This window comes from Clinocottus analis, unplaced genomic scaffold (assembly GCF_023055335.1).
Source record: "Clinocottus analis isolate CAN_PGR_092001 unplaced genomic scaffold, fCliAna1.0.p SCAF_24, whole genome shotgun sequence".
NCBI lineage: Eukaryota > Metazoa > Chordata > Actinopteri > Perciformes > Cottidae > Clinocottus > Clinocottus analis.
In genome coordinates, this window is record NW_027175976.1 from 6,281,312 (window position 1) to 6,309,231 (window position 27,920).

The 27,920-nt window shown below is 46.3% G+C and overlaps 1 protein-coding gene across 6 annotated transcripts; it reads left to right on the forward strand.

Annotated features, from left to right (window-relative positions):
* Positions 1–574: 574 nt before the first annotated feature.
* Positions 575–27,727, forward strand: LOC137793856 (microtubule-associated protein tau-like). Of its 6 annotated transcripts, XM_068590229.1 has the most exons (18): positions 7,077–7,149; positions 7,260–7,293; positions 7,429–7,594; positions 11,120–11,286; positions 12,365–12,439; positions 15,016–17,709; positions 17,897–18,094; positions 18,269–18,406; positions 19,132–19,187; positions 19,928–20,113; positions 20,201–20,315; positions 20,594–20,644; positions 21,359–21,669; positions 24,160–24,252; positions 24,891–24,983; positions 25,395–25,476; positions 25,735–25,847; positions 25,988–27,727. In XM_068590229.1, the coding sequence occupies exons 4-18, from the start codon at positions 11,157–11,159 to the stop codon at positions 26,195–26,197; spliced, it is 4,545 nt and encodes a 1,514-aa protein (XP_068446330.1). In that variant the 5' UTR covers positions 7,077–7,149; positions 7,260–7,293; positions 7,429–7,594; positions 11,120–11,156; the 3' UTR covers positions 26,198–27,727. The 6 variants fall into 6 exon arrangements, with proteins under 6 accessions (XP_068446331.1, XP_068446332.1, XP_068446333.1 ...); XM_068590230.1 differs by lacking the exons at positions 7,077–7,149; positions 7,260–7,293; positions 7,429–7,594; positions 19,928–20,113 and adding exons at positions 575–704; positions 5,311–5,372; XM_068590231.1 differs by lacking the exons at positions 7,077–7,149; positions 7,260–7,293; positions 7,429–7,594; positions 19,928–20,113; positions 20,594–20,644 and adding exons at positions 575–704; positions 5,311–5,372.
* The last annotated feature ends 193 nt before the right edge of the window (positions 27,728–27,920 follow it).

The window sequence follows — 27,920 nt, forward strand, 5'->3', positions numbered from 1 at the left end:
GTCTCTCGCTCAGACCCTCTTCCTCCCTCCCCGATCCCCCTCTCTGCCTTTGTCTCAGTGCTGCTGCGGCAGTCGGCCATGCCTGCAAATGAGCACCAGGACAGAGCAATTATTCAGCACTGGGCAAAACCCCGCTCCCTTCCTCTTCTTTCTTTTTTTTTTACCCGTGCAGCGCTCGCTGTCATGTTTAGATGTTGCACGCATCCATAATGTGGACGCCTTTTTTTTAAGCAAATTCTTTTCCAAGGCGCCCTGAGTGGAAGAATGAAATATGCTGCTGGAAAAGGCCTCGGAGAGAGGTTCATCTTGGAGCTCAAATCCCTCTGGGCCGGATGAGCTGCATATCTCTTTCAAACATGAATTAATGTGGCCGCCACGTGCACACGGACGCGCACATTTATTGTGCCCATCCCCCTGTTATCCACCCCTCCCCGACGCCATGGAGACACTGGGTTGGTTGCAGTGTGTGCGCTGGTGAAGGGGAAGTCAGGAAAGGGGTGTGTGTGAGGGAGCGTGTGTGTGTGCATCAGCCATCTCTGTCAGCGTGGCGCTGCTCGTGTGACTCCTTTTTTTCTTTCTTCCCATCTCATCTCTTTTTTTTTTCTTCCTCTCCACAGAAGCCGCTGCCTCACCCCCCCACCCCAACCCCACCTTGAGCGCTCTCTGCAGACCAAACAAAAAAAAGCTGCCCTCTAACCCACCAGGTAAGACGTTTGTTTTCTTCATTTTGCCGAAAAATCTTTTCATGCAGCTGCTTTATTGCGAGAGATAAAGGTTGAATTATTTCCCTTCAGTGTCTTCCTCTCTCGCGCCATAATCTCAAATCAATGCCTCCCTTTGCATCATCTCCCCCTTTGTCTGCTGAGATTCTAATTATTCCTGATATTTGCTGCTGACATATTCAAACAACAGAGTGAGTGCGCCGATGTTGTGATAAGCCGCGGGCTGTTTCTGTGTGTTTTGGTGACCGGTCGTCTTTGTGGCGTACAGTCTAGACATCGCTGATTATTCAGCCGGCAGGACAGTTCACCCAGAGTGTGCTGCCGCTGCTGCCTTGTGCACAACGCATGCTTACCGACACATATAGGAACCCACTGTTTCTCTTCTTGGAGAAAAGGCTTCAAAAATAACGGTGATTGTGAGTCTGCGGTGGCGTGCGGCTGTTGGCGGTGAGCGACTCGTAGACCACAGATTGTTGGTGGTTTCCTCCGTGGGATTGACATTGAGACGAGCGAGAGACCGCAGGACACACTGCCCCGGCTGTTAATGTCATCAGAGCGGGCTGTCACAAGTTCGGGGGGGGCTTGGGGGGTTTTGGGACCGCCGGGAGGTTTTTGATGTGAGCAGGTGGATGATGGAGCGACGAGACGCCAACTCTTCGGCCACTTTTTCTGCCTGCGTGGGCAGAGAGAGACGGGCGAGCTGTCCTTTCCTGGGAACCAAACTTCCAATGACGCACCACGACGTGGGAGAAGAGCACGAGATGGTGGAGGGGGGCTGTCCCCCCCTCTGTGTCCTCTTTTTCGGGGTCACAAATGGAGTCCTGTCTCCCTCCAATCATCCTCCTCTTCTCATTCCCCCTCCGTCCCTCCTCTGCCCTCGGAACGAGGTCATCGTTTGGCAGCGAGGCCCGTGGCCGCAGTTCGTTAACCAACTGTTGCCCGCGAGCGCAGGGCTAAAACAGTGGGAGATGAAGACATTGTTTCGGAGTCAACATCGCCCCCGAGTCCAACGGCTGTTTGCCAGCGAGGCATTCGCGCTGTAACGGAGCTAAATGTAGGTGTTACAGTACACAGACGCCGGGTGCGAAAGAGAAGGGCATTGTTTCCGTTGACTTATCTCTTTGTCACTTCTCCAACTGTCAGTTGGAGTCGCACTTTTCAGCCTTCAGGGCGTCCGATACCCATCAGAGATAAATATGTTGCGCCGGTTATTTTCAGAAGCAAACTGTAGGGGACATTGAGGTCGCGTCAAAGACACCCTTGACTTTGACGAAACGCCCTTAAGTGTCTGTTGACAAGTGATGGCGATGCAGCTGGATGGGGACGCAAGTAAATAAAATAGACGGCACTTTACTCTCGCAGGATGTCAGACACAAGTTAATGGTAAAAAAAAAACACTTAACAGATGCATTTTTTTTTTAAAACCCATTTTCAGCGTCTTCACATTCTTGAGGGTGAAAGTTTTCCAGAAGAGTAAAATGGCAGCCTGCGGGCTCCGTCATGTTGACTGATGAATGTGCACGATGCTCACAGGCCGCATGAAACCTACTTAAGTGCAGCTGTCGCCTCAGGAGCACAAAGACCTGCACCTGGTCCCGCCTGGTTTCGCATAGCGCAGCGGGGAGAAGTGCCGCTCGCATGTGTTTCAGCCTGTCCCTCATGTGCCAGACTGAGAGTGTTTTTGCATCTGCAGCTCAGTCTGACGCACGAGTGTTAATACCTGGATCCAAGGTCTTCGACACTGTTTTCAGAGCAATGTCACATCCTTTTCTCCAGGGAGATACTTCAAGGGCAAGTAGAGAAATCGGTCGTTTCTAATGCGTCACTGTTCTGTCAAAGATAAAAAAGAGTATTAAACCTACGAGTATTACTTGAGATATATAAACAGTAAAAAAAATTGTGCGAGCAATCGAGGTAAGATGGATGATACTCCAGCTCATGGCTAAAATTTGGATTAATTTTCATATTGCATCATTACACGAGCCTGATACTTCCTAATAATTTCCACTAGAGACCAAGTTCTGCAGCTCACTCCCCTCTTTAAACTGCTGACTGCAATCATGCTCCTCTCTATTCTTTTCTTTGGGATTAATTAATGAGCCTGTTTCCCGGCAGAGTTTGGCTCATTAGCCACACAGGCTTCGAGTGCACAGTGTGGAGGTGTAGAAAACAGCCCCTCCCCGCCTCGTCTCTTCACACCTGTGAGATTGTACCGACGCCCCTGCAGGATAAAGGAGTTCAGGACTACATGCGGAGTTGTGATCAGAGAAGGTGCAGTGAACCATAGACGCAATTACTTGCCGGCTCCCACCGAGAGAAGTCGCTGACGGAGCGATAACGAGGAGCCGCGAACGTTTAACGTCCCAAAAAAATGTTTTTTAAGATTTGAAAGAAGTTTTCAGGGAACGGTTTTCTTAATGGCGAGCAAATGAATAATGTTTCATTTAGAATCCTTTCTCATGAATACACGACTTTGATGTATTTAACACGCGTGCGTTTGTGTGTCTGTTGCGTGCAGCCGTGCATCGGCCTGTGGGGGTGTTGCGTGCGTGTTTGTCTTTGGGGAGAAGGCGGCCGTCTCTGTGAATTATAGATGAGGAGGTGGGAGCGAGGGCTAAGTTAAAAGGAGGAAGCAGAGACCTCAGAGGGAGAGGCTGTGTCAAATGTAACGTCTGGACAACACAGACTGCCGCATTATGAGCATAAATCATGTCATTTTCTGGCACAAACTTATTATCTATGAAGAATTATCTGGCCTTTTTTTGCCTCATGTGATGATTAATGCAGGGTTTCTCTCTTTTACCTAAAAGCTGTACATGGGTGACATGATTTGGATAATCACGGCCCTGCAGGATGAGCAGTGAGAGTCCTGTGATGCCGAAAAGCAACGCTCAAAACATCTGAGCCTGATAATTGTGGAAATATCTTGCTCTGATGTTCCCCCCCGTTATCAGGTCAAGATTAGGATTCATTTCCTGTTTGCCTCATCTTTGATGATGAAGTTAAATCTGTGGATTAGGCCGTCCTCTGACCTCCTTCCTCTATCCTTGCCTCTTCCCTTCCTCCGCCTCTTCTCTCTTTGCCTTCTGTTTGACACACTCGGCCTCCCTCGCTCCTCCCGGGAGGAGGACGAGACGCCGTCTTCCGTTCCAGAAGCTCGAGACAAATCTCTCGTTTGTCCGACCTCGCGGTCACACCCTGACTGTTTGTGCCCGTCCGTCAAAGAGCGACCAGCAGCACGCGCCGCTGGAGGCTGATGGTCATCACGGGCAAACTGATAAGAGAGTGAAAAAATAGCAAATCTTCCTGGTGAAGCTGTAATGAATAAGTTTAGAGATCAGAGGGGGATTGCAGTTACTAGTGCAGTAAAAAATGAGGAAGAAGAAGTCATTTGCTTCCAGGAGATTAAATAGAAAACGTTTTTTAGGCATTCACTCAATAATTGTCTTTTTTTTTACGGTTATCTTCAATTTGTCTTTTCGCTTTCTGTTCAAGATCACAAGCCCTGTTTGTGATTTTATCCAGCTTCGCCGGCTGGCCAGAGGAGACGTCTACTTCCTGTGTGACCTCACTGTCTCTTCTTTTTCTCTCACTTCTTTTTCTCCCTTCTCACCCCCTTTCCCTTCTCCTCCTCTTTGCTTCCATTCCTCTCTGTTAGAGAGTGATTTATCTGCAGACCAAGAACAAATTGAAGAAAAACATCTCACTGGATGTGTGAACAGATGCAGATGTTTCCACTCAATCTGTCCCGGAGGCTGAACACAATTAATGAATCCAATCCTTCAAATTAAAAGACCATGCAGAGTTATTACCAAACTTTTTTTTTTGCAAAGATTGTATGGTGACTCTGAAGTGTCATGAGCAAAAAATAAAGTAAACCCACGTTTCTGCTGCAGAAAAGCTCAACAGTGACGATCTCATGCGCATCAGCAACTTTCGGCTGCGCGTAAAATAACATTCTAGTTTCTGCAAAGTGTCCTCAGCGAATTCCTCGAGGAGAAATACTTGTGTTTCCTCCTCTGTGAATTCTGTTTCCTTCACTCCAGGCCTCCTTCTCTCTCCTCTAATAAATCATCCTCCTTCCTGTTTGGAGGATCTCTGCTCGGCTCTCTTTTTGTCCCTTTACTTCATCCCCCGTCTCTTCATCTCTCTGTTCTCTCGACGGGCCTTTCACACCATCTTAATGTTAACTGGACGCTCTGTTTTCTACCCGACAACCCAAAAGCAAAGCAAATGTGCAAAATCTGTTTTTTTCCCCGTGGCGGGCTTAAGCCTGAACTCATCCCCTGGCTCAGCCCCAACGCTCCAATCCAAGAGTTTGACAAATCTCAGTGGAGTCTGTTGGCACACAGATGACACGTTCACGCGTAATCACCTAAAAATAATCAATTTCTGTTTGGATGATTATCATCATCCTTGCAGTTGCCTTGGAAACTATCCTACTGACCTTATCTCATCCTTTCTAAAGTCTTTTTTTTTTTTACCTTGAACAAGTCTGTTTTTTACCTTGTTCCTCATCATTATTCTTGTGTTTAAAATGAAGATAGTTTGACATACTTCTTCTCTACTTCCCTCTTCTTTCTCGCAGGTCTGAGCAGACGCTTCAGCTCTCGTCCGCTTCATCCATCAGTGACGCACCGCTCAAGTTAGGTAAGCTCATCTCGCACTGAAATAACCAAAAGGAAAACGCAAAAACACAGACGTCTGGACCGCTGCCAGATGGTAGACTATGCACTACTTCCACCCATGACATTTCACACTCTCCTTTCCCATGACTCAAGGCCCCCGGAGTCAGATCTAAGTGGCTGCACTCAGCCAGATGATTAGCTTGGCTGTCCGTGGACGTATAATAAAGAGGGAATTATGTTCGGCAAACATGTCGGAAGGGAGACGGCGCAATTGTTTCGGTTGATGTCATGCAAGATATGTTTCACCGTTAAGAGAGAAAAAAAGAAGCAGTTGTTTTTTTGAGGGGTTGTGGGGGGCAGCGTGAATGTGAGCTGAAGTGAAATGACAGAGCGAGTGGCTAAATGTAGATTTAGTGGTAAATTCAGAGAGGTCGTGTGTGTGTGTGTGTGTGTGTGTGTGTGTCTATACTTAGCGCATGTTAACAATGTGTTTCCTCCCAGCCAGAGTTGTGGGTTGTTAAGCTCCGTGGATGCATTCGTTGCCGTCGATGAGAGCGGTTGTGCGTGGTTTTTTGGGTGTTTGTGCATGCGTTGGTGATTGGGGTGGGTGTGTGTGTGTGTGCGTGTGTGCGTGCATGCAGGGCGTGGGCTCTGTCGGCATTCATCATAATCCTCTCAGCCTTGAAGGAGGCAGCGGCTGACGGACTGGACGTTTTGTTGGGGAGCTCAGCGCTGTGTGTGAATGTCACAGCTCTTTTTAAAAATATTTTTGGTTTGGAACAATTAGCAGGAATTATCATGCAGAATTAGCTGGCGAATCCTACTTTTCAAACTAGTTGCCTGCGCTTTAACCCAAATACAATAACATTAATGTGTAAATAAGGACAATCCGCATTCCTGTGTTGCTTTTTTTAAAGTTTTTTTTAGTTTTTAAGATGCCATGCTTTTGTTTATACAACAATTTGCTGTTGCGTAACAGTAATACGCTGAGACAGCACCCACATCGGCACCAGCCTAAAAGTAAAAAAAGACCAAACCGGCTATCAGCGTATTGATGACTTTAAAAGGCTCGCCCGCCATTTGAGTCCGTTAGGGACGACCCCGGGGGGCTTCGCCTGGAGGATCCGCTGACCTAGTTCAGGATCCATAACGTGGTCCAAGTCCGCTCTCTCTCTGCAGCCGGCGTCCTCTCCTCCTGACCACCGCCAAGCCCCTCCCACCCGGGAGCTCACATCACCATGGGAACAATGAGATCAGCGTGGGGAGGGGCGGATATGTGCCAGGCAGCATCTCCTCCTCTGGTGAGATCGGAAGCTGAAGCTAAAGAGAAGCGAGAGCGAGCGTGCAGGCAGGGAGAGGAGGGAATACATGTGAGCCGTCAGTTTGATTTTAATTCAATCCTAAATTGTTCGGGAGGAGGAAATGTAGTTTCCATGCTGAAAACTCACTTAAAACCATCTCGAATCCAATAACAGTTTGATTCATCTCTAATATGCCATTGACACGACAATGAAAAGTTGATTAGCAGGTTGCCGAAAGCGCAGAAAAAGCACTCTCTTGACTGTTACTGCTGGGTTTATAGGAGAGCAATCCATTAATATGTAACTGCAACAGTAGATGATATGAATACATTACAATGGATTGTTATTGTCGCTATTTCATTTTGAGTTATGCAGAAGTATAAGGCGCCATGGTAACAATTGCTCTCAGCTGATTACTTGTGTAGATTGATGCTCAGATCCAAAGACTGATCAAAGAAACACGTATCTGATAGGAATGTAGATACCGCGTTTAATATGGTGAGCCTCATTTTAAATATTTTCCGACTACAAGTCATGTTTCATGTCTTAAACACTTGACTCGTGGCCACAAAGGCAGTTCCACATGCTAGCTTGTTAACTTATTTCAGATGCTGAGATGTTTCCGAGGACTTCTGAAGCCGCGTGAGTTCCCAGTGCGCCTCTACTGGAGTTATTACGGTAGCTAATCTGCAAGGAGTGGTGGTTACAGCCCCACACCTCGGATTATTGTACACGGGTGCGTGTTTTTGCCATGCTGCTGTTTCGCCTTGTACACAGTTCCTTCACACTTCAATGGCGGCGCTCATTACGCGTCAATCCCCCACGCAGCTGCTGGGTCAACGAAACGTAATCCGCCCGTCTGCTGCCGCTCAGGAGGAACTCGCTGGATTCTGGGTTGATCACTGGTCACGGCAACCTTGAGTGTCCTCTTTTCCTCATAGGGGTAAGTGTTGAGTGTGTGACAGTTACCCAGCATGCACTGCAACGCACCACTCAGTGGCTGTCTATATGTAGTGCTTTGATGAAGCTTTGAAGGCCCTTTAATGGTGCAGGGGATGTATTTGAATGACAGGAAATATCACTTTTATGACAACTTCGACCTAATCCTAATTTCTTATCACATCATTGTCTTCTTAGAGTTCTGGATAGTAGACTTTAAGTCCACCTAAATAGTTAATAAGTAAACAAATCAGTGACCTTCTTGTCTCTAAAACAGCTATTTCTAACTGAAATATAGTGCATTATTATAAGAGAAGTGATAGGCTCCAGGACAGGAAGAGGAATTAAGGATTAAATAAGGATTATTATAACAACTATGAACTCAAAACACAGCATTTTGTAGGACATTTTTGGAAATGGAGCCTTCACAATTGTGTGCATAAATAACACCCAGAGCTGAAGTTTTACTATAAACCATCCTGTCAAAAAGAAAATCATACCTTAAAATCAGAGACCAAGCTCACACACACACACACACACACACACACACACTGACAGACAGACGCACTCGGGGCGCTCACACAGAGGATTAAGGCCAGGTTGGCGTACTGAGACTGGCTGCCAGAGATTCCATCCTCCCTCCTAAATGGATGGTGACATTCCGATGAGAGCGGCGCTCCACGGAGGCGTGATGAGTGACCCAGATTGGGGTGCGGTTGGTAGAGAGTGGGGGGGGGGAGGCACAGACGGGAGAGAGAGAAGTGAGGTCGGATTAGGGACGGGGATGGGGTGGAGTCGGTTGAGGAAGAGAGACGCCGGGGCTGGAAGGTAGAGCGAAGTGTGGGAAGGGGAGCGCCGTGAGTGAGAGAGAGGGAGAGGAGTCAGGCGAGCCTCAGGCCGCCGCCACACCTTCCCTCTTCTCTGTAGTTTCACGCCAGCGTGCTCAATGCAGGACTTCCATCCACAGGCGTAACAGGCTTTGACAGTCCTCCTTTGACTCCCAGGGCTGTTGCTTTAACCCTTTAAGAGTTACCGCGCTGGTTCACATGCGGTGCAGTTGTCTGAGCTTTGGCCTTTCTGAAAAGTCAGAACATGATTTTTGTGGTTTTTGGAATCTCGAGAAAAAGATAACGTGATAACTTGTGTTTCTATCAGCTTTAGCGTATGTGTTGTGGGTTGTTTTGGGACGGGGGAGGAGGTCTGTTTCATGTGGTGTCACCAGAGATCAGTTCTTGTCTGTAGGTGATTGCCCCATCAGTTTTTTAATTAGGTTTTCCTGCCCAGTAAAAGCAGTGTTTTGACTTTGTCAGCTCACAAAGCAGATTGCAGACTGTAAATTGTGTTGTCTTCAGATGAGATAAGAGAGTAAAGAAAACACATTATCAATCAGTGCAGTGTATGTTTTGTAAAAAAAACATCTGCTTCTTACCCATTTCACTTTATCCTTGTCCGTCTAACACAATACGACTGGACAACAGCTCACAGGGTGCGACGGGAGAGGGCGACGTCGGATCATGTTAAACCGCACGAGGATGACAAGGTGTGCCTGGAGAGGGTGTGCAAACCCAGACACCAGGAGACAAATAGTTTGACATGCGTTCAGTATCTAACGTTAGAAGTGTCTTAGGATTCCAAAGAATGCTGTCCTGCCCAGCAACAAGGTCTGAGACGTGCTTTCTGTCATTGACCTCGGTCAGGAATTGGAAATGCATTTTAACATTGGGATGTCAACAGGACCGATGTCACATGGGCACAACTAACTCGCCACTAATCCCACGTGTTTTCCTGCAGCCCCTTTGTGTTAAACGGGGCTTGCTTCTTGTTTTTTTTACCGTCGGCTGGTAGGAGAGGCAAGCCAACGCTTACTTAAAAGAGGCATTTGCAGTCGATCCGAAGTATATTTGTGAGACAAGGTGTTTGTGTTTTTCCCCCACAGTAAAGTGCCTTTTTATTAAACAGACAAAACAAAAGGATTTATGTAAGCAGCCAAGGTTTATGCCATCTTTGTGTGGGGTTAATGCACAACAGCAGCTGAAAGCGGCTCAATGCAGCTCTGAAGCACCATCAGCGCACCAGTTTTCCTCCTTAGCAACAGCTGGGACCAGACTGAGCCCTGAGCTGAGGCTTTCTGTCTCAGACAGTTTGGCCCGATATCTTTAAGTGTCAGTAGGCCTCTCCTCTCCTCCTCTCTCCTCTTGTCCCCTCTACTCTACTCTCCTCGTCTCTCCTCTCCCCTCGTCTCTCCTCTCCTCTCTCCTCTCTATCCTCTCCCCTCCTCCCGTTCACTGTGAGCCTGTCGTCATGCAGCGATGCAGGGAAGGAGAGGGGGAGGAATGAGGAAGCAAGGGGACAAATGAAAGGAGACACTATTTCACAAGTTTTACACATATTTCACGACCGAAGCTGCCAGTAATGTCTCTTCCAAAGAATCAAATGTATTTTATTTATTTTATCTAAATTTTCAAAGAATAGCTTCTTGTCATGAGAAGTTTGATACCACTCTCTGCCCGTTAAATATGGAGCTTACCAGCTGGTTAGCTTAGCATAAAGACTGGAAAAAGGATTTTTTTTTAAAAGTAAACGGAGAAGGAAGAGGAATGGATAAGAGGAGAGAAAACTGAATAAAGCAGCTTGTGTCCTTGATTTCAGTGATGATTTGTGATGATGAAATTATATGCAGCTGACGATAATGATGCAATTTAGCGAAGCTGCCAGGCAATAAACGGCCCCCTGCTAATCGTGTTTGTAAAGCAACATTATGTGTTTCCTCTTTAGGGTGAAAAAAAAAGCTTTTATTTGGGTGCATGCTTGATGAGAGTGGATACTTTGGTAGTGCGCACTTGAGGCCGGAGCCCTTTGTCATCATAATGCTGGGAAAGAGCTTGCTGCGCTGTAGTGGAGGCAGTGTCAGCGGGGTCTGGCGGGTGCCGCTCTCTGAAAGGGGCGAGCCCGTCAAACCCATCTGCCAGACGCCCGGAAGACCTCTTCCGGTTGCCACGGTAACAGCCTCCTTATCGAGGACGAGGGGATGTAAAGGGTGTGTCTCCCCCCCCCCCCCGACCGTTTCACGAGCTTCCTGCTGCAGTGCACCTTCACAGCTGTGTCTTTGTTGCATCCCATATTCTGAATTCATACGCAGGTTTATCTTAGACGTTTGGTTTTGTGTTTTTAAAACGAAGCTCACCTCTTGAATCAAATGGAAAGCACCTGCAGGTGATGGCGTCGTGCTCCACCTACAAACCGCTATTTGGAAGACACTTTAAGGGAGGCTTTGGGAGTCACATCCACTGTTGTTAAAGTAAGAAAAATGCATAAAACCGTGTGGCACGGCTATTTTTTAGTCTTTCTTCGGTCTCAGCACGTGGATGCTGAGACAAAGAGCTGCCGGTATGCGAGCAGTGTAGCTCTTGACTCCCTCTGGTGGCCGATCTGTCATCTTCACGTGCGGCGTGAATCCTGTACCACAGTCTGCTGAGATGAGATGTCTCTTTGACTCCTCGTGTCTCTCTCTTATCACTCGCCCCTGCAGGTGACCTGTCCCCTCCCCGGTGTCCCAGCAGGCAGGCATGGCAGACGGTCAGCAGCCAGACGAGCACTTGGCCTCAAACGGCCAGGAAAACGGCTACTCCGCCTACAGCTCGGCCTACAGGGAGAACGGATACCACGGTGGGGCAGCCGCACATCCCGGAGCGACAGGTAGGAACTCCGGCACGATGTGTTTGTGAGTGTCTGAGCGCATGTGACTACGGCACCGGGTCGATAACATTGATTAGACCGCCTACTCAAACCGCCAGATGGGTCTGGGTAAATGGGATTGGTTCCACGGTGCCAGGCGAGAGCAGTCGATCATTTAGGAAGGCACGTGTTTCACATTCAAATGAGTACTGCACATGAACAAGCTGCTGTAGCAGCGATAGCAAAGGTTGAAGGACAATGCTGTGGTTCCTAACACACTTGTGTGGAGGGCATGCGGACCTTTTTTATGGAAGTTTACCAGAACGCTCCATGACACCTAGTTGGAAATACTCCAAGCTTGGATTTAAAAGTTAAGGACAAGGGAGGTATCTTGCAATAAAGCTGTTTAATTTCATAGTGTTGCACGTTGAGGATGTTTTCCTTTCAGAGACATCCTTGTTTTAAGGTTTTTACTCTTTGCACTATGGAAAAAAATTAACTAAACTCTGCGAGCTCAGAAATATGATAATGTCCTTGGCTCAAGGTTACTAAATCACGCAAACTAGCAAAAAATAGCATCATATTAATCATGCAGGATGCTGGAATTATAGCAAAATGCTGATATTTTATGTTGACGCATGCTATATCAATGTATATCTGAAGTATATATGTGTCCATCTTTAACTTTGTATTAGTAAATTAAATGTAAATAGTAAGTCTGGCAATGTCTTTTGATATTGGATGGTTGAGCCAGTATAATCTGACACCGTGTATGTTTAGTTTTCTTGACAATATACACCAGCTGAGGTAAGTCGATGCTCAACGCGCATCCATCTGCACTCGACATTGAGTAAAAGGCCCACCTGGCCACTAATCGAATCCTAGAGGAGCATGAGATTCATCAAACAAACGCACACGGCGAGTATTGTTAAAACTCAAAGGCAGGCCCGCCCACAGAGATAAGGTCAGCAGAGTTATTAGTTTTTCCATTTCCTTCCTCCCATCCACGTCTCGTCTTCCCTGTGTTGTCTGTCTCTCTCTCTCTCTGTCTCTCTCTGCCTCTCTGTCTCTCTCTGCCTCTCTCTCTCTCCCTTCACAGTGGATGACTCAGCCAATTTGCCTCCCTCCCCTCCCCCCTCTCCATCCGCTGAGCAGATTGGGCCCGTGGCACAAGGTACACCCACTCACACTTGTAACCACTCGGACCATTCAGGGTGAGAGTGTGAATGGTTGTGAGACTGGTAAAAAAAATTAATTAAAAAAGCGAACATCTCCAGGATTTCAAGTTCTCATTGCAGCCCCTGGCATGATTAGCAAAAACTCCTCCTCTTTCTTCTGGTCCCTTTAATGTCAGGGTCCTCTGTCACCTTGCATGTCAGCTGATCGTTATATCACCTTTTAAGAAGTCTGCAGCATGTGCCACGCTGTCTTGTCCTCTACACACTTTGGTCCATTTAACCAATATCAGTTCAATATTAGTTTTCCAATATATGCCGGTATGTTATTGGCCCTGGACGCTAGGACTAGACAACACTTCCTTCCTCCCTTCACGCTGTAGTGCATAGCCTGCCACGGGAGCCCTTCATCTCACCAGTCTGCTTTCTCCTCAAAACATCTCCACTGTTGCTCATTGTGTCTGTTGATTTGCTCAATGAGTAAATCACAGATTGTCTTTCAGCTCTTCTCGCTCAGGAAACAGCACCGTTGGCTTTCTGATCACTTTCTTCTTGCACGTGGCGTGTGATCACAAAAAATAACAATTTCAGTTATTCATTAATGAACAGAACTAACTTCATGGGTGCTTTCACGAGCCAACGTTTAGTCAGTTTGAATCAAACTCTGCTGCCTGATCGGGCATTTGCTGAGATGGACAGAGGTGAACGATTTTTATTTGGTCCACTTAAATGTGTGCACTGTTAAACCAAACCAGATTAAATAGAAAACTAACCATTAGTATCAATATCATGCTAATTTGGATAAGTCAAACAAATAATGGCTTGTGAAAGCATCCAAAGAATATTGTTCTCATACTCCTAAAAAACATTTTGTTTTAAAAAAAAATGTGATTATATTCTGAAAGAAGACTAATTCAATCTGTCAGGGTTAAAATAAGTTAATTACAACTGTAGTACAATGATCAAACTACTATTTATAAGCTAAATGTGCAAATTCTGAAATTGTATATTTTCAAAATTCATGTTAAATATAACTATATCAAGACTCAGGTGTGTCAATTGCATCCCATGCATCTCCATCAGAGCTGAAAGTAAACCATGGTAACCCCAAGCTTTGTTGTCCTCCATGTCTCATCTATGTGTCCCCCTCTGTGCCCTGCTCAAAGAAGACAAAGTAGAAGTTGTCAGTCAGCAGCAGGATGAGGAGGATGAGGAGGAGGAGGAGGCGGCTCCAGAGGAGCCCCACAGTTACCAGGAGGAAGAGGCATGTGAGCAGCCTGGATATTTGCTCTTAGCGCAGACAGATAATTTAACAGAGCCCCTGGCTTTGAGCTTCCAGCAAGCCCAGAAACCTGAGGTCCTCAATGGAGGAAGTCATCAAGGTGAACACAGCCCGTCACAAAAAGGTGTGTGTGGTTTGCATTGGGTTTTGTTTGTGTGCCTACAGGTTGTGTGAGTGTACTGCGAGTGTGAGCAACTGTCCATCCTTCCTCTTTGAAAGCGTGTTTCAGCGAGAGTCTTTTACCGATGACCTTTTTTTTTTTTTTTGCATGATCCTCTTGTGCTCTTTGAATAGAGACTCAATATTTTCCACTCTTGATTTATAACTTGTGATGCAACTCAGGCTTTGCCGCCAACCTTCCTGCAGCTTTGTTGCTCTTAAATCCTTAAGCTTCTGCTTCAGTACCTGAAGTTGCCATGTGCAAAATTATGTGACATAGCATTTTGATTTATTGCTGTTTCATGCAAAACATAACCATTTGCTTTTCATTGGAGTGACATTTAACCTGATCAACCATGTTGTAGTTGATCGGTTCTGCACTGTTGTATTGCCAGCTACATTGCAAATGCAAATATCACTGTCTATTCTGTGTCGCTAGTATTAGTTGTCTGTATATTTTCATGTCGGTTTTGCTGGAATATTGTGTGCAAGAAGGTGTTTCTGAGTACACCCACATGTATGGGAGCTTCATGAATCAGTCTTGAATGTATTTGAAGTCTGTTCTATATCACCTCATTTGAGTTTCAATGTTGTTTTCATTTCATCCCAAGGCAAAGGATAATTCTGTCTTCCTATTGTTACGAAAGACACACTTTTGGCATTACATAACACCCTCATTGGACATGTATCACCATCCTTATTATCTCTAAGGTCAATTAAAATAAGAACATACCCTTCATAAATGTACTCCCAAGCAGTGTAAAGATTAATCCACCTCAACAAGTACTTGCTGTAGAAACCGTAATGAAAACCATTGGTACATAAATACGTCAACAAAAACAACAATGTGTATTGCAATAGGAATTCAATACATTTGTGTAGATTCATTACTTGCCCTCTAACATCATGCAACTCATTCCTTCATTCCAGTTCTGCACGCTATTTTAGGTGCTGTGATCCCCTCTGTGCTGCTGTGGCCTGCTGCAAAATACACTGTGCTATGTGATAGCTACTCTATATGTGCAGAAGGCCTCGGCTTGACTGTATTGGCTATAGCTTTTGTGGATGCTTCGAGCAAACCTTTTAGCTTATAGGACTTTGCACAAAGTTGTACAGTATCCTTCAAACTCACAGCTCAGCCTGACGAAGAATGTATGAGTAAGGAATCTTGTGAGTCGGCTCTGAAAGAAGATGAACCTCAAGTGGCGTCGCAACAAGAGATGCAGTCGGCTGTTGAAGGAGCAACACCGGAAGCTGCAGAGCTCACCTCGATTGAACCTCCTTCTCCCTCCATGAAAGAGAAAGATCTCTCTGACACCTCCTCAAATGAGCAGGGTGACCAAGAGGGAAAGGATGTAGTAAAAGAGGCTGCTGAGAGCGACCTGCTTGTAAAGTCTAAAGATAAAGAAGCAAAACAATCGCCACCGACAGAAGAGTTATCAAATCTTAAGGATGACGATAAAGAGGGAGTTATCTTACCAAGCAAATCAGAAGCCCCTATAAATGAAAGCAAGAAAACCCAAGAGACTGTTGAGGCGATCAGTAAGGAGGGACAAGGTGGTGGCAGCGACATTGAGTTGCTGGAGATGCCAGGGGACCAAAAGCACGAAGCAGTCGGGTCAAGTCCAGAAGCTGTCACGGAGTTGAAAGAGACATCAGATATTTTACACGGGTTGGCAGCAAAAACCTACTTTGAGACATCCTCAAAAAGCCACAAAGAGGAGTCCTCGCAAGCTCAGAGCTATTACGAACTCAGCACAGCAGCAGAGAAAAAGTTAAGTGAGGACACTAAAAGCATTGTGCAGGACCTCGGGGAACAGCAGGAGAGGTCAGCCAAAATATCTCCCGGTAAGATGTCTCTTGAACAAAGAAGCCTCTCCTTAAACATTACTGTTGGGTCTTCAACAGTACAACAAGGCAAAGGAGAGAAGTCAAAGGCCTTGTGTTCAATCAGTGGAAGCTTTGATGAATCGGAAGTTTACCCTTCAACTCCATCTGTGGAGAGCCAACAGCAATTTCCTCCAGCGGTCTCCATTACACCAACTGCCCCTGAATCCCCCCCAGAGACCCCGACAAAGGAAGACAGGCCTTTCCCTTCTGATGAGCACAAATGTCTTGAACATTCAGGCAGTCTTTCGGAAATGTTGGACCTGGCTGTGGATCTGCCTCGGCCTTCACTCGAGAGGAGGGAGCTTGACCACATGAGGCGAAAGTCCGTGCCTGCCAATGTATCAGCTCTCGTGGGAAGTTCATTGGCCAAGCTTGCCTTGCTAGATCCAACCTCGAGAGTGGTTGGAGGTGAAACCCAACTTGAGGAACTGGGCTACTGTGTCTTCAATGAGTACTCAGGTCCCATGCCTTCCCCTGCCGATGTACCCAGTCCTGGAGACTCTTCACACTTCCCTTCAATGGAAAGTGAAGTAAAGGAGGAGCTTGGGGCCCCAGAAGTTAAAGGACTCCAAAAAGGAATTCAACAAAAAGATCAAAAAGGAGTTACCCATGACATTTCTGAAACAACTGTATCCGAAAAGAAAGATTCACCAATAAAAAGTACCCTGACTCTTGAGAGGGCTGTGACAAGTGGAGTAAAACCTGATCGCCTGAGAATCCCATTGAATTCCTCTAAAGACAGACTGACTGAGTTTCGTTTGGAGAGTGGCCTGCCCGGTGACATAAAGATCCAAGCAATTCCTGAGGTAGACATTGAAAAGGACCCCTCCAGAGAGGCTTCACCCATCCCACCAGACAGCTCCTTTACTTTTACTCCATTGGAAACTGGAAGCAAGGTCCCCCCAACTCCCACCACCCCCAAGACCCCAGACGATACAGCCTCAGAAACTCAAGTCACTGGAGAAAAGACGGCAAAAGATGTCCAACCGGAGGTCCAAGCAGAGAACGATCCAGAGTCTGAGAGGATTGATAATAAACAGACAGAGTTAGACACAGAGCTGCATCAATCTGAGCCAGAGGATTCAGATGAAAGAGGGGATGAACCAGAAATAGCAAACATACCTTCTGGGTCTCCTCAGTCTTCAGGAGAGAGTTCAGAAAAAGATGACAAGGACATGCAAAGTGATTGTGGGACACCTCCAAGATTAGAAAGGGAAGAAAAGCAAGATACCTCAAAAGCTGATCATGATTTAAGCACTGGAAAGCCATTTGATGATAAAGATGAACAAATCCAGTTACAGGAGGTGGCTAAAGGCGCACCAAAATCACATATAATCTCCCCAGTTATCATTATACCTCAAGCACAAGTAGAGGAAGAAGCAGATGAAGAGGATGATATTGAGATTGCTGAAGAGCCTCAAGAGGTAATGGAGGAAGCTGAAGTGTCTGAGAGTCTAATCAAGGTGAGCCTGACTGTAAGCCATCAGATGGTGGAAGACGATCCCAAGTCTGGTGCTGAAGACTGGAGCCACAGTATGCAAAACAGTGATGATGGGGGCCCTGCGACAGACAGCTCACACTTGTCTCCATGCTCTGACCATGATCTACCACTGCCACTGGATGAAGGTTGCACAGATGATTGGACAGGGGAAGACAAAGTAGAAGATGAAGGGACCAAAGAAGAAGGCGAGGTGGTAAAGATGGACCAAACGGAGGAGGAGCAACCGAAGGAAGTTGGCTCTGAAGGGGGAGCCGACGAGAAAGAGGTGAAAACCACAGAGGATGAGATGGAGGAGAGGACCGGTGATGAGGAGAAGGACATCGAGATTGATCAGGAGGTGGAAGAGGCCTCCGCTGTGTCCAGTCAGACGGCTAACGATGAAACCACCATGGACGTCTCCCTCCTAGATACAGACAGTGGCTGGATGGACACACAAGGTACCCCAAGCTTGTAAAATTAATCACATGTTAAATAAATGTTTCAGTATTTTTTAATACCAAAAACTAGCTTAGACCACAAAGCTTGTTTACGAGTAAAGTCTTAATGTGTCTTCTGTACTAAGCTAGCTCAGAGCTGGCCGGGAATGTGGAGAATTAGTCCTCTTTTAATCCCTCCCCACTGCAGATGATGACAAAACTATCATGACAGAGCAAATCGAAGCCCTTCCTCAGGTCCAGAGTCCTACCAGTACACCTGTTGTGGACAGACCCGCTAAACGGGCCCCTGGCAGAGGAAGGGGCCACCCTGGCATCACTGAAAGTAAAGTCTCCCGCAAAGTCCCCAGCCACCATCCACCAAGAGAGGAGTTGAAGAAGAAAAAAGGTTCAAATTCTGTATTCAAGTCGTGTTGTTCAGCAAATGATGTACTTTTTGTATTTCCACTTTCTGTACTAAATCCAGTAGCAATGTTACTCTAGTATTTTGATGTTAGCCTCTCTGCAGTGCATTTAACCAAGGTTTGCTTGTTGGTATAATCCTGTCTCTCCTCTTTGCTAGTAGCCGCGAGGAGGGCTGACCAGATAAAGGTGTCAGCCCTCCAAAGTCGCTCTCCATCTCGAAAGAGTGTAGCCAAAGTGGCAGCCAGACATCCTAGGCCCGCTGTGCTTCACGGCTCTGCTAGACGCAAGGTCACAGGTGAACGGTCTTCACCGGGAATCAGTGCTGTGGATAGAGAGAGTGCAAATTAATTCTAGACCCGACGACTTCCCGTCTATTATTTGTCTTCCTGGCTTCAGAGGAACATACAATAACAGAAACGTTATGTTTTATTAGACCTGCCAAATTATGATTTCTCTATTTTACAAGATTCAATGGTCAATACTGGAACAATTTAGGGTTTGAATTGTTGCTACAAACATACAATAACTGGTGTTTTACTGACTTTACTCTCTCTCTCTATCAATGGCTCTTTGAGGAATCACACAGGTGCAATGTAGCTGGCAAACATCATGTGCTGCGGTCTTTTTTTAAATCAGCTCAATCAGCTTTTGTCTTTTTTTATTGTTCCCATTTTGTCAAAAAAAGGAGTATGTACTCCTGCTTGGCCTCATATTCATGTTTATTTCTGCTCACTGATGCCTCTGTAATTTGCGATTTGTTATTTAATGAATGATCAAAGAAACTCTGGTAATTCTTTTTCTTCAGTGACACTTGTTTGTGTTTGCTGGGAAATGGCTGCATGTCGAAGGTTGTGTGTTTGGTCAGCTGCTGTGAAAAGGTCTTTGAATGTAGACTGACGGTACGTTTGTACTGTAGTCAGAGTACATTTATGGAGGTGTGTGTGTGTGTGTGAGACATTCTCAAATGCGTCTCCCTTGTTTGATTGCAATGAACATTAAAGATAAATTATTTCTTCTCAGGTATGGAAAGCCATCAGCCCCTCAGTGTGGCCCACCAGTCCAGGGAGAGGACCACTGTAAGTACTATCAACACTATGCGCATTCACTTTTACTTAAATGCATCATATTCATTATTCATGGTTATTACCATTTCTCCCTTTTGTTATGTTAATATAAATGCATTAGTGAATATAGGAGGAAATACAAGACCCTGCAGTGCACACACTTTGCTCACATTTAATGTGAAGAGGTTATTCCCAGAGGTTCTTTGTTCATAATCTCTCACACAGTTCAATATTGTTGCATATCGATGCGTCTGTCTCGGTGCCTTTCCCAACGTGACTCTGCCATGGGGCTTGTTGTTTCCATGACAAAATGGTGGTTTTCTCCCTTTTCTAAATGTCTGCATGTTATTTCTCTCCATGTGCTCGCTCATTTTGTCTTGCATGCCCGCCTCTGTCCTTGTGCCAGTCTCGACAGAGAACATCTGTGAGTATAGAAATCGAACGAGGAAGCCGACAGTCGTAGGCCGGTTTTACTATTTTACCGACGCATACAGGGCCCCCTCAGAAATATCTTGAACTCCGTCTTTCCTCTTTCACCCCTAACCACTGTGTCTAAAATCATCCCTTGTGTACGTTGATCATTCAGTCTCATGATTTAAACATGTTTGTTTTCTTTCGTGCGTTGCAAATTGTTCTGTCCTGTAAGCTGTTGGTGTCGAGTCCCCTCCGTCCCATCTCATGTCTCCATCTCTCCATCTGCTTGTCACCTCGGGCCCCACATCCTGCATGCTCTCCTGCCTCTTTCGGTCCAGAGCCCCACGAGGGCCTTTCTGTTAAAGATGGCAGCTCAGCGCCGGGGCACCGATTCCCCGCCCCCCCGGCCCAACTCTGCCTGTAGCCTTAAACGGAGCCCTCTGGTGCAGGCGGAGCTCAATGAGGCCCGGTCCTCCTCTGCATGCTCCCGCCCGTTCCCTCTGCCAGACAAATGGGCAGAGAAGGTAAAATGTAAAGAAAGCGGGGATTGCCGGGGAGCCGCGACCGGGGAGTGAGCTCGGGCGCTGACGCCGCGGTGTGTGTTTGTTCAGGAGCGAGCGTACCGCAGCCCGGAGAAGAGGTCGTCTCTGCCCAGGCCGGCCAAATCTCTGACGCGCCACATCCCTGCTGCTGAACAAGATGACAGCACGCCCTCTAGGCCGACCTGTAAGAAAACGCACACAAAAAACACACAAGTACACAACGGACTCTTCCAGCGAAGTTAACTCCTCTTGCACAGCAGGTTGCCTCTTTAATCTCTCACTCTTACACCGTGACACTCCTCAATCGCTTTCTATTGAATTACTTTATTAAATACTAACTCCCACCACATCGCACTTCCTTCCCTCTTCGCTCTTATCTGCTTCCTGTTTCCCTTCACGTCCTTGTTTACTTTGACCCTCTTTGCCTCCTTGTCCTTTTTGCCCTGCTTTTCCACTCAAAAGCGATCCAGTCCAGAGCGGAGAACAGGCCTGGAAGAGCCCCTGGTATGACAGGTAGACCACCGAGTAGCTCCTGATCGACCCATCACACCCTGCTCATCGACATGTGACACCTGGCTGTAGTGTTTATTCATTACACATTATTCCGAAAGGTGTCGGCAGTGTTCATAACGTCTGAAAATGATTCATGACTCAAGTCTACCTACAATGCATTCTACACTTAACCCATAACCTAATGTGGATTAATCTCACTCCACATCTATTTCCTGCACATTTACAGTTTAAGGACCGTCATATTCCAATCTGAAATAGGAACAATTTTCAAACTTGTTTATGCCGTTTTGTTCCCAAATTTGTCTCGATTCAATAGTCTTCAAATGTGTTCAATTTGGCTTTGTAAAACCTGCCGTAACTCTCTCAGGAGGGATCCATGACAACAGGTGGCTGCTTCCTGTTCTTATGGCAACAAGGCGCCAGCGTCTAATCAATGCAGCTGCTTTTGTGTGCTTTCACATCTTCCTCGTCAAACATTCTTGTTTGTTTTGTGGAAACTGAACAAATTTGGCGCCTGATAAGGATCATACTCTCCAGTCCATATGGTGCTCCATTGTCTTCCTCTTTTCCCCGCTATCAGTGTTTCTTTCTCCCTTTTCTCTTCGTCCAAAGTGTTTCTGCCCCGGACGGGTTTTCTTTCATTTCATGTCTCTCCACCTCCCTCTTCCCCCTCAATGTCATCGTAATCCATCCGTGTCTCTCCTCCCTCTCAAGGTACAGATTCTACACGTTCCCGATCCGTCCGCAGCGGCGCCTCCACCCCCGGCTCCACCGCCGTCACGCCCGGCACCCCCCCCACCTACTCCTGCCGCACGCCCGGCTCTCGCACGCCCGGCAGCCACACGCCAAAGTCCTTCAGCGTCCTCCAGGAGAAGAAGGTGGCGGTGATCCGCACCCCGCCCAAGTCGCCGTCCTCCGCCCAGCGGCAGCTGAAGGTTCTCAATCAGCCCCTGCCCGACCTGACGAATGTAAAGTCCAAGATCGGGTCCACCTCCAACCTCAAGCACATGCCGAAAGGCGGACAGGTAACCGGCCGTGTCAAGGTCGAGTCAAAACTTTGTGACAGAATCATTTCGTCACAGGAAATCTTCACAGCAAACACAAACAGACACATTGATTTATTTATACACAATAGTCTGCAGCCCAGAGAGAGACAGATTTACATTGATATATATTTATCATGACTTTCAAATGTCATGCACTGATCTGTTTATGCCACATGGGGGCAGTAAAGGACAGTTTTTACATTATAGGACTTTAATTTTATTACTTGTAACTTCTAAGAGTATAGAAAGAAATAGTATTCTCAGCATTTAACCCATCCTTAATAAATGTGAGGCAATATATGAGGTAATATTATTTTTAAAATAATTTGGCTGTGCAGCAGGAATCCTAGACAAGCAAAACATGGACATCGAAAACAAATCAAAATCAATTATTGAATCAAACTTTTACTTCCTGTTAGACTCTAAATGTCCGTCTGACTGTCTGGGTTGATGTTGTGATTCCACTGCAACGTGTCATCAGAGTCTGGTGACATCTGTAACATCCCTCTTCTTCTTCTGTCTCCCTCTGAGTTGCAGACATGTCCTAAAATGTCTCTGTTCACATCTTCACTGTCACTCCCTGCCTCTAAACCCCCGCCGTCACTTCCTCTGACTGTCCTCTCCCTGTCCGCCGTCCTCTCCGTCATCAGCTGCCTGCGGCCTCTCTTTGTCTTCCTCCTCCTCGCGTCTCTCACATTTCTCCTCGGTCAAGAAGGACGCCAAACCAGCTGCGGCCGTTAGTCCAAGCAGCCGATTTAAAGCGACTATTCTCTTAAGAGTGTTCCTCCCGCTGCCTCCGAGGAGCAGTCAACCTGCAGAATCACTCGCCCGGGGGGATCCGCCTCCGTCATCGCAGTGGAGGATTTTCCCTCTGGCTCTCGGTATTAATAATTGCGAGCGGAAGGAATTACTTATTGAGAAGTTGCATCAAGGACAGAACAGAAAAATATCACCTTTAATCTTCACAACAGTCTCCTGCTGGAACCTGAACATGAGTTTGATCTCTCATCCTATCGGTCCAAACAGAATTGCGTGACAATAAAAAAGCTAAATGTTTAATACGCGGGATAAAAATGAAACGATCACATGACCGAGGCAGCAGACAGTCTTAATGTACTGCAGAGGTGAGACTTTAACCCCAGGGGATTACGGGGAGGAGGAGGCCACTTCTTCCTTCCTCTTTGGGGAGCAATGTGACATCGGGGCAGAAGTGTTTAATGAGGCTGAGTGACGCACGGCTGGGATGAGCTTTCATTGAGTAGGTACAAAAAGAGAGACGAATAACATGTTACATATTTATAGTCTTGTTTTGGATCAGACTTTTGCACAGAGATGCTGTGAAGTATGAAAATGAGACTGCAGCCTCCGTGTTTGGTCTTGATTTTGTTGTTCCAACATTTTAATTTTGAGTGATTTTTTTTTTTCAAACATGAATAATGAAATGCAGCTGTTGCATCATGCATAATGTAGGGCTGCCACAAATGATCACATTTCCCATAAAATGCCCACAAGTTAACACACTTGTATTGCTTTTATAAACAAAGCCAGCAAGCATCCTCATCTCAGAGCCTTTTTATAATCCTCCATCAAAATAGTTCATCGATGAATTGACTATTTGCTTCAGCTCCAGTATCACAGATTTTACAACATGCATATTCTGGGCTTGACTGGACCCTCGTGGGTTTAGTGCAGGTGCGTTGTCATTGGTTGACCTTGCTGCTGTCAACAGCTGTCGAGGGGACAGTGCAGGAAACGAGCCGAAATGGATTGTAAGAACAGTGTGTGTGTGTGTGTGTGTGTGTGTGTGTGTGTGTGTGTGTGTGTGTGTGTGTGTGTGTGTGTGTGTGAGGAGGAGCTGTCAAGAGAATCCAGGTCAGGTCGGTGTCTGCTGGAGACGGAGACTTGCTGTCGAGTCTCTTGTGTTTTTTTGTTCTCCCCAGGAACCTCTTTCCCCTTTCTTTACTTCCTCTCCCTCCTTTCTTTTCTTCCTCTCCCTCCTTTCTTGTCTTCCTCTCCCTGTGTTCACCTTTGGCCATTTGAATAATGAAGTAGGCCTTTTCGTACACTTGACACAGAATGGCGCACAAAGCAGAAATACTGTCATTAGTTGTATTGAACCACAAGTGAGCTTCGGCTACGTTTTATTTATATACACATCTATATATTCACACATAGATTTATATATGTCACCCTGTTTATGTGTTTGACTGCTTGTTGTTTTCAGTCCGTAGGTTTAGGCTGCATGACGTGGACGACCACCTCTGTTCCCTTCTGCATTTTAGTGTTAGCGTCAGTCTAAAAAGTATTTTGAGGTCTAACTGGCCATTGACATTATTTGTACCTCCAGAACAGCAATAACTTCTATTCTCATGTAACTGCATGTGAAGACGCACGGATCCCTCGTCCCACACTGACCGAAACGAGGCACATGTAGTGTTTTCCTTTTTTCTCAATGCGATTTTGTTTTAGGTTAAAATTGTACACGAGACGCTGGACTTCAGTCATGTTCAGTCAAAAACCCGCTCCAAGGATAATCTGAGGCACTCGCCCAAAGGAGGCAATGTATGTACGCTTTTCTCTTTTCTTTCTCTTTTTGCTCGTCTCTTTCTCCCTCTTTTCAGCTGGAGGTGTTTACGCTTCCTCGAGCTACTTTTCTGTGTGCATCTGTCTCCATATCTGTCTGTTTCAGTCAAGAGTAAGAGGGGTTTGTATCCAAAGTGCCATACCTCCATGTTACGTCCTTGTCAAGCAAGAAGTAAAGTTCCCAAGAGATATTTTTTTCTTGTCGTCATTCCTTGTGTAGTATAGTGGATGTTGCACTTGGGATTCAACCCGTTTCAGATATTTTTTCCGGCTGTAAGAACTCTCTGAGTTCAAGACCCCGTGGATTATATAGCGCTAAAAGTGCAGCATCATTCTCTCTAAAGAAATGTCTTAATCCCTCCATATAAAAAACAAAACTCCAGCCACAAAACGGCTTCACTTCACTCCAGATCAGCTGAAATTTAAATTCCCCAGCGCTGAAGGGAGTGCCGGCAGATTGATAGGTCGTGGATTTAAAATTGGGACATTTTTACGGGATTATTTTGAGCAGGAAAAGGAGGGGGCTGCATTTTTTTTTTCTTTTTAAATCTCCGCCCCTCCAGTCATGCCCTTAATGTCGGGTGTTTGTATAAAAAAGGTCTCCCTGTCATTCGCAGGTCATGATTCCAAGTGTTAAACTGGACTTTAGCCACGTTCAGGCTAAATGTGGCTCCCTGGACAAAATCCAGCACGCAGCAGGCGGCGGAAATGTGAGTGATACACACATTCATGATGTACATTCAGGCTGTCATTAAGTGTCTCTTTCTACTAGCATTTGCAGCAAAATATCATGTAATATTTCTGCTACTGAGGCAACATGTAAACACCTCTTTACTGCACGCAGGCTTGTCTCGGTATCTTTCCAACATTACATAACGGCGCTAACTGGACAATAAAGTTTAGTTGAAGCAGCTGCTCCCCGTAGCGTCACGCGGCGCCATGTTCATGTTAACTTCTCTCCGGGGAACCGACATCGGCGTCGCTGCCTCCCGATTGACTGAATCACACGTTTATTTTCCAGCTTTCTCCTCACTGCATGTTACTCCCTGAAGCTCCCCTGTTTGTCAACACTTTCTCAGGTAAACGTATGTTGATGTGTGCTTTGTGCCGCTGCCCCACAGGTCCAAATCCAGACCAAGAAGATCGACTTGAGCCACATCACCTCCAAATGTAACTCCATGTCCAACATCCGCCACAGACCAGGTGCGGCGCCCGTTTAGCTTTTGGCGAAGGAAACGTGTACAATATGCAATAATATCACTTTGTCAACAATGAAAATAATGGTTTGGTGCTTCAAAGATGGCAGTGCAACCCGAAGGCATCTGAAAGGGTGTCGAAGCCCAATCCTTTGCAGTGTCCTTCCCGTGCACACTTCTCTTCTTTGCTCAGGAGAAGCCCTGAGGGCGAGCGATGTCCTGCGGGTCTGACTCTCTTCTTCTTCTCCTCCTGTCTGGTTCCCAGGGGGAGGTCAGGTGCGCATTGAGAACGTGAAGCTGGACTTTAAAGACAAAGCCGCCGCCAAGGTCGGCTCCCTGGGCAACAGCAGCCACACTCCCGGAGGGGGGAATATTATGGTAACAAAGGAAGCACGCAAACACAGTCGTCTTTTTTTCTGTAGAAATAAAGAGGAGAAAACACCCCTGAGCTTTTTCTCTCTCTCTCTCTCTGTCTCTCTCTCTCTCTCTCTCTCTCTCTCTCTCTCTCCGGCCTCCAGATCGAGAGCCACAAGCTGTCCTTCCGGGAAACAGCCAAAGCTCGGGTGGATCACGGCGCGGAAATCGTCATCACGCACTCCCCCGGGGTCGAGACGGGCGGCACGTCCCCGCGCATGTCCTCCTCCGGCAGCATCAGCGTCCTGGATTCGCCCCAGCTCTCCACGCTGGCCCAGGACGTCACCGCTGCCCTGGCCAAGCAGGGCTTATGAGCGGGCTTAGGATACCCTCCAAAATCCCCCCCCCCCCGCCGTCACTCCTCTTCCCATCAACCTCATTCACTCATAAGCATCCAGTGTTCTCCCATGGTCCTTCACTGCAACATGACCCCCCCACTCACTTGACCCTACAGGTTCTGCAGCTGTAGCCGACTGTCTCGTCCATCAGCGACCCTTCTGGCCCTTCCGGCGGGATTTTCCAAACTCAAGGATTATCGCTCACCCTCAAATGGCGACGCGTCCGCAGTCACTCCGTATTTGTTGTTCATTTGTTTTCGTTCGCTCAAAGATGGACTTTTATTTCTTCTGTTCTAGATAGGCTCAATGCTAAGGTTTGAGTGGATGTCTTTGTCTCAGAGGGCATGAAAGGTTTTATGACTGTACAGTGATTTTCAGCGTGAAAAAAGCATCACATTCCACTCGTTTGGGGTTAAGCGGTAAGGTGAGCTGTTGCATAATGTGCATTCAGAACTAATATGGTACCGAGTGCAAGAAATAACTACTAGATACTAGACGCTAGTCTTAAAGATACAACTGTGTGAAAGACTTAACTTGCAGGAACATGGCTTGTAACTGTACCTGCAGAAAAGCACGTCTGCTAAGATGTGACAGGATTTATTTTTTTTTGGGTTCGTTCATTGGTTCGGTTTTATTCTCATGATTTCCTGACGTGTGCTGAATTGTTGGAGCGATCTCTTGTTGCGTTACCTTTTTATATATGTCACTGTAGTGGAAGTTGTTCCAGTTTTGTATGTTCCCTGCGGCTGCACTGGCTTATTAGCACTTAAATGTGAATAACCGCTGCGGTTATGTCGAGTCAAGCGCTAAAAGGCTTCGCTTTCCGATAGATTTTACATTTTTTTTATTTCGCAAAAACGACGGGCTGCTCTTTCTGTTTGATTTCACATTCGCTCTGTGATTTTATTAGGCTACAACAATGCTGTTATGCTGGCATGGCAAATATATGATGAACAAATTAGACCTAAACCTTTCAGTGTGAGTGTAAACGGCCAGGACCCCGACGCCGCCCCTCATGCTCCTGTGATGTTCCTCCTTCTGCAGAGACTGGGTTGTGCACTGTATTTGAATGGGCAAAGTTTGTTCCGAAAGTTCAAATGAAAAATGAAGCTTTATATGAAAACATTCCAGGAAAAGAGCAGCGACCCAGCCCTTTAGAGCAATTGAACCAGTAACTTCACAGGAAATGAAAGCCGAAATGAAGAATGGGAGTAACCCTCAACTTGCAGTTGTTAGAATTCATTGTAAAAAAAAAAAAAAAAAGGATACAAAACTGTTCTAGCATATTCTCTGCTCACCATTGTGAAACTCCTCCTCTTCCTCCTCCCCAGTGTCCGTTACCCTCCAGTGTTTTCTGTGCCTCCTATATTCTCGCTTCCCCTCTTTGCCTGTGTAAGTGTATTTAAAAGACCATGTAGATGTGTGCACTCTTTCCGATGTTTGAGACGTACTGATGACAAATGCTCCTACAGGATGATGACAACAGAAATAAAGAAAATAAAAACAGATTTGCGCTCGTTTTCATATGTGAATTCTCCCCCGAAAACACACCTATGATCAGTTTATCTCTATGTTGGTGTGCCTGGTGGGTCTTTAAAATGTTACATCTGTGTGATTTCTCTTTAGTTTTGTCACTTTTATTGTTGAAAAAGAATGTTTTTGTGTACATCAAGACACATGTTGGGGGTTGCCAACACAT

What these genes read in the sequence shown, in the direction of transcription:
- LOC137793856 (XM_068590229.1), top strand. Translation starts at nt 11,157, where the DNA reads ATGGCAGACGGTCAGCAGCCAGACGAGCACTTGGCCTCAAACGGCCAG. An exon ending in AAGAGCCCCTGGTATGACAG is followed by an intron (nt 20,645 to 21,358) that starts GTAGACCACCGA and finishes CTCCCTCTCAAG; the next exon opens with GTACAGATTCTACACGTTCC. An exon ending in CCGGAGGGGGGAATATTATG is followed by an intron (nt 25,848 to 25,987) that starts GTAACAAAGGAA and finishes TCCGGCCTCCAG; the next exon opens with ATCGAGAGCCACAAGCTGTC.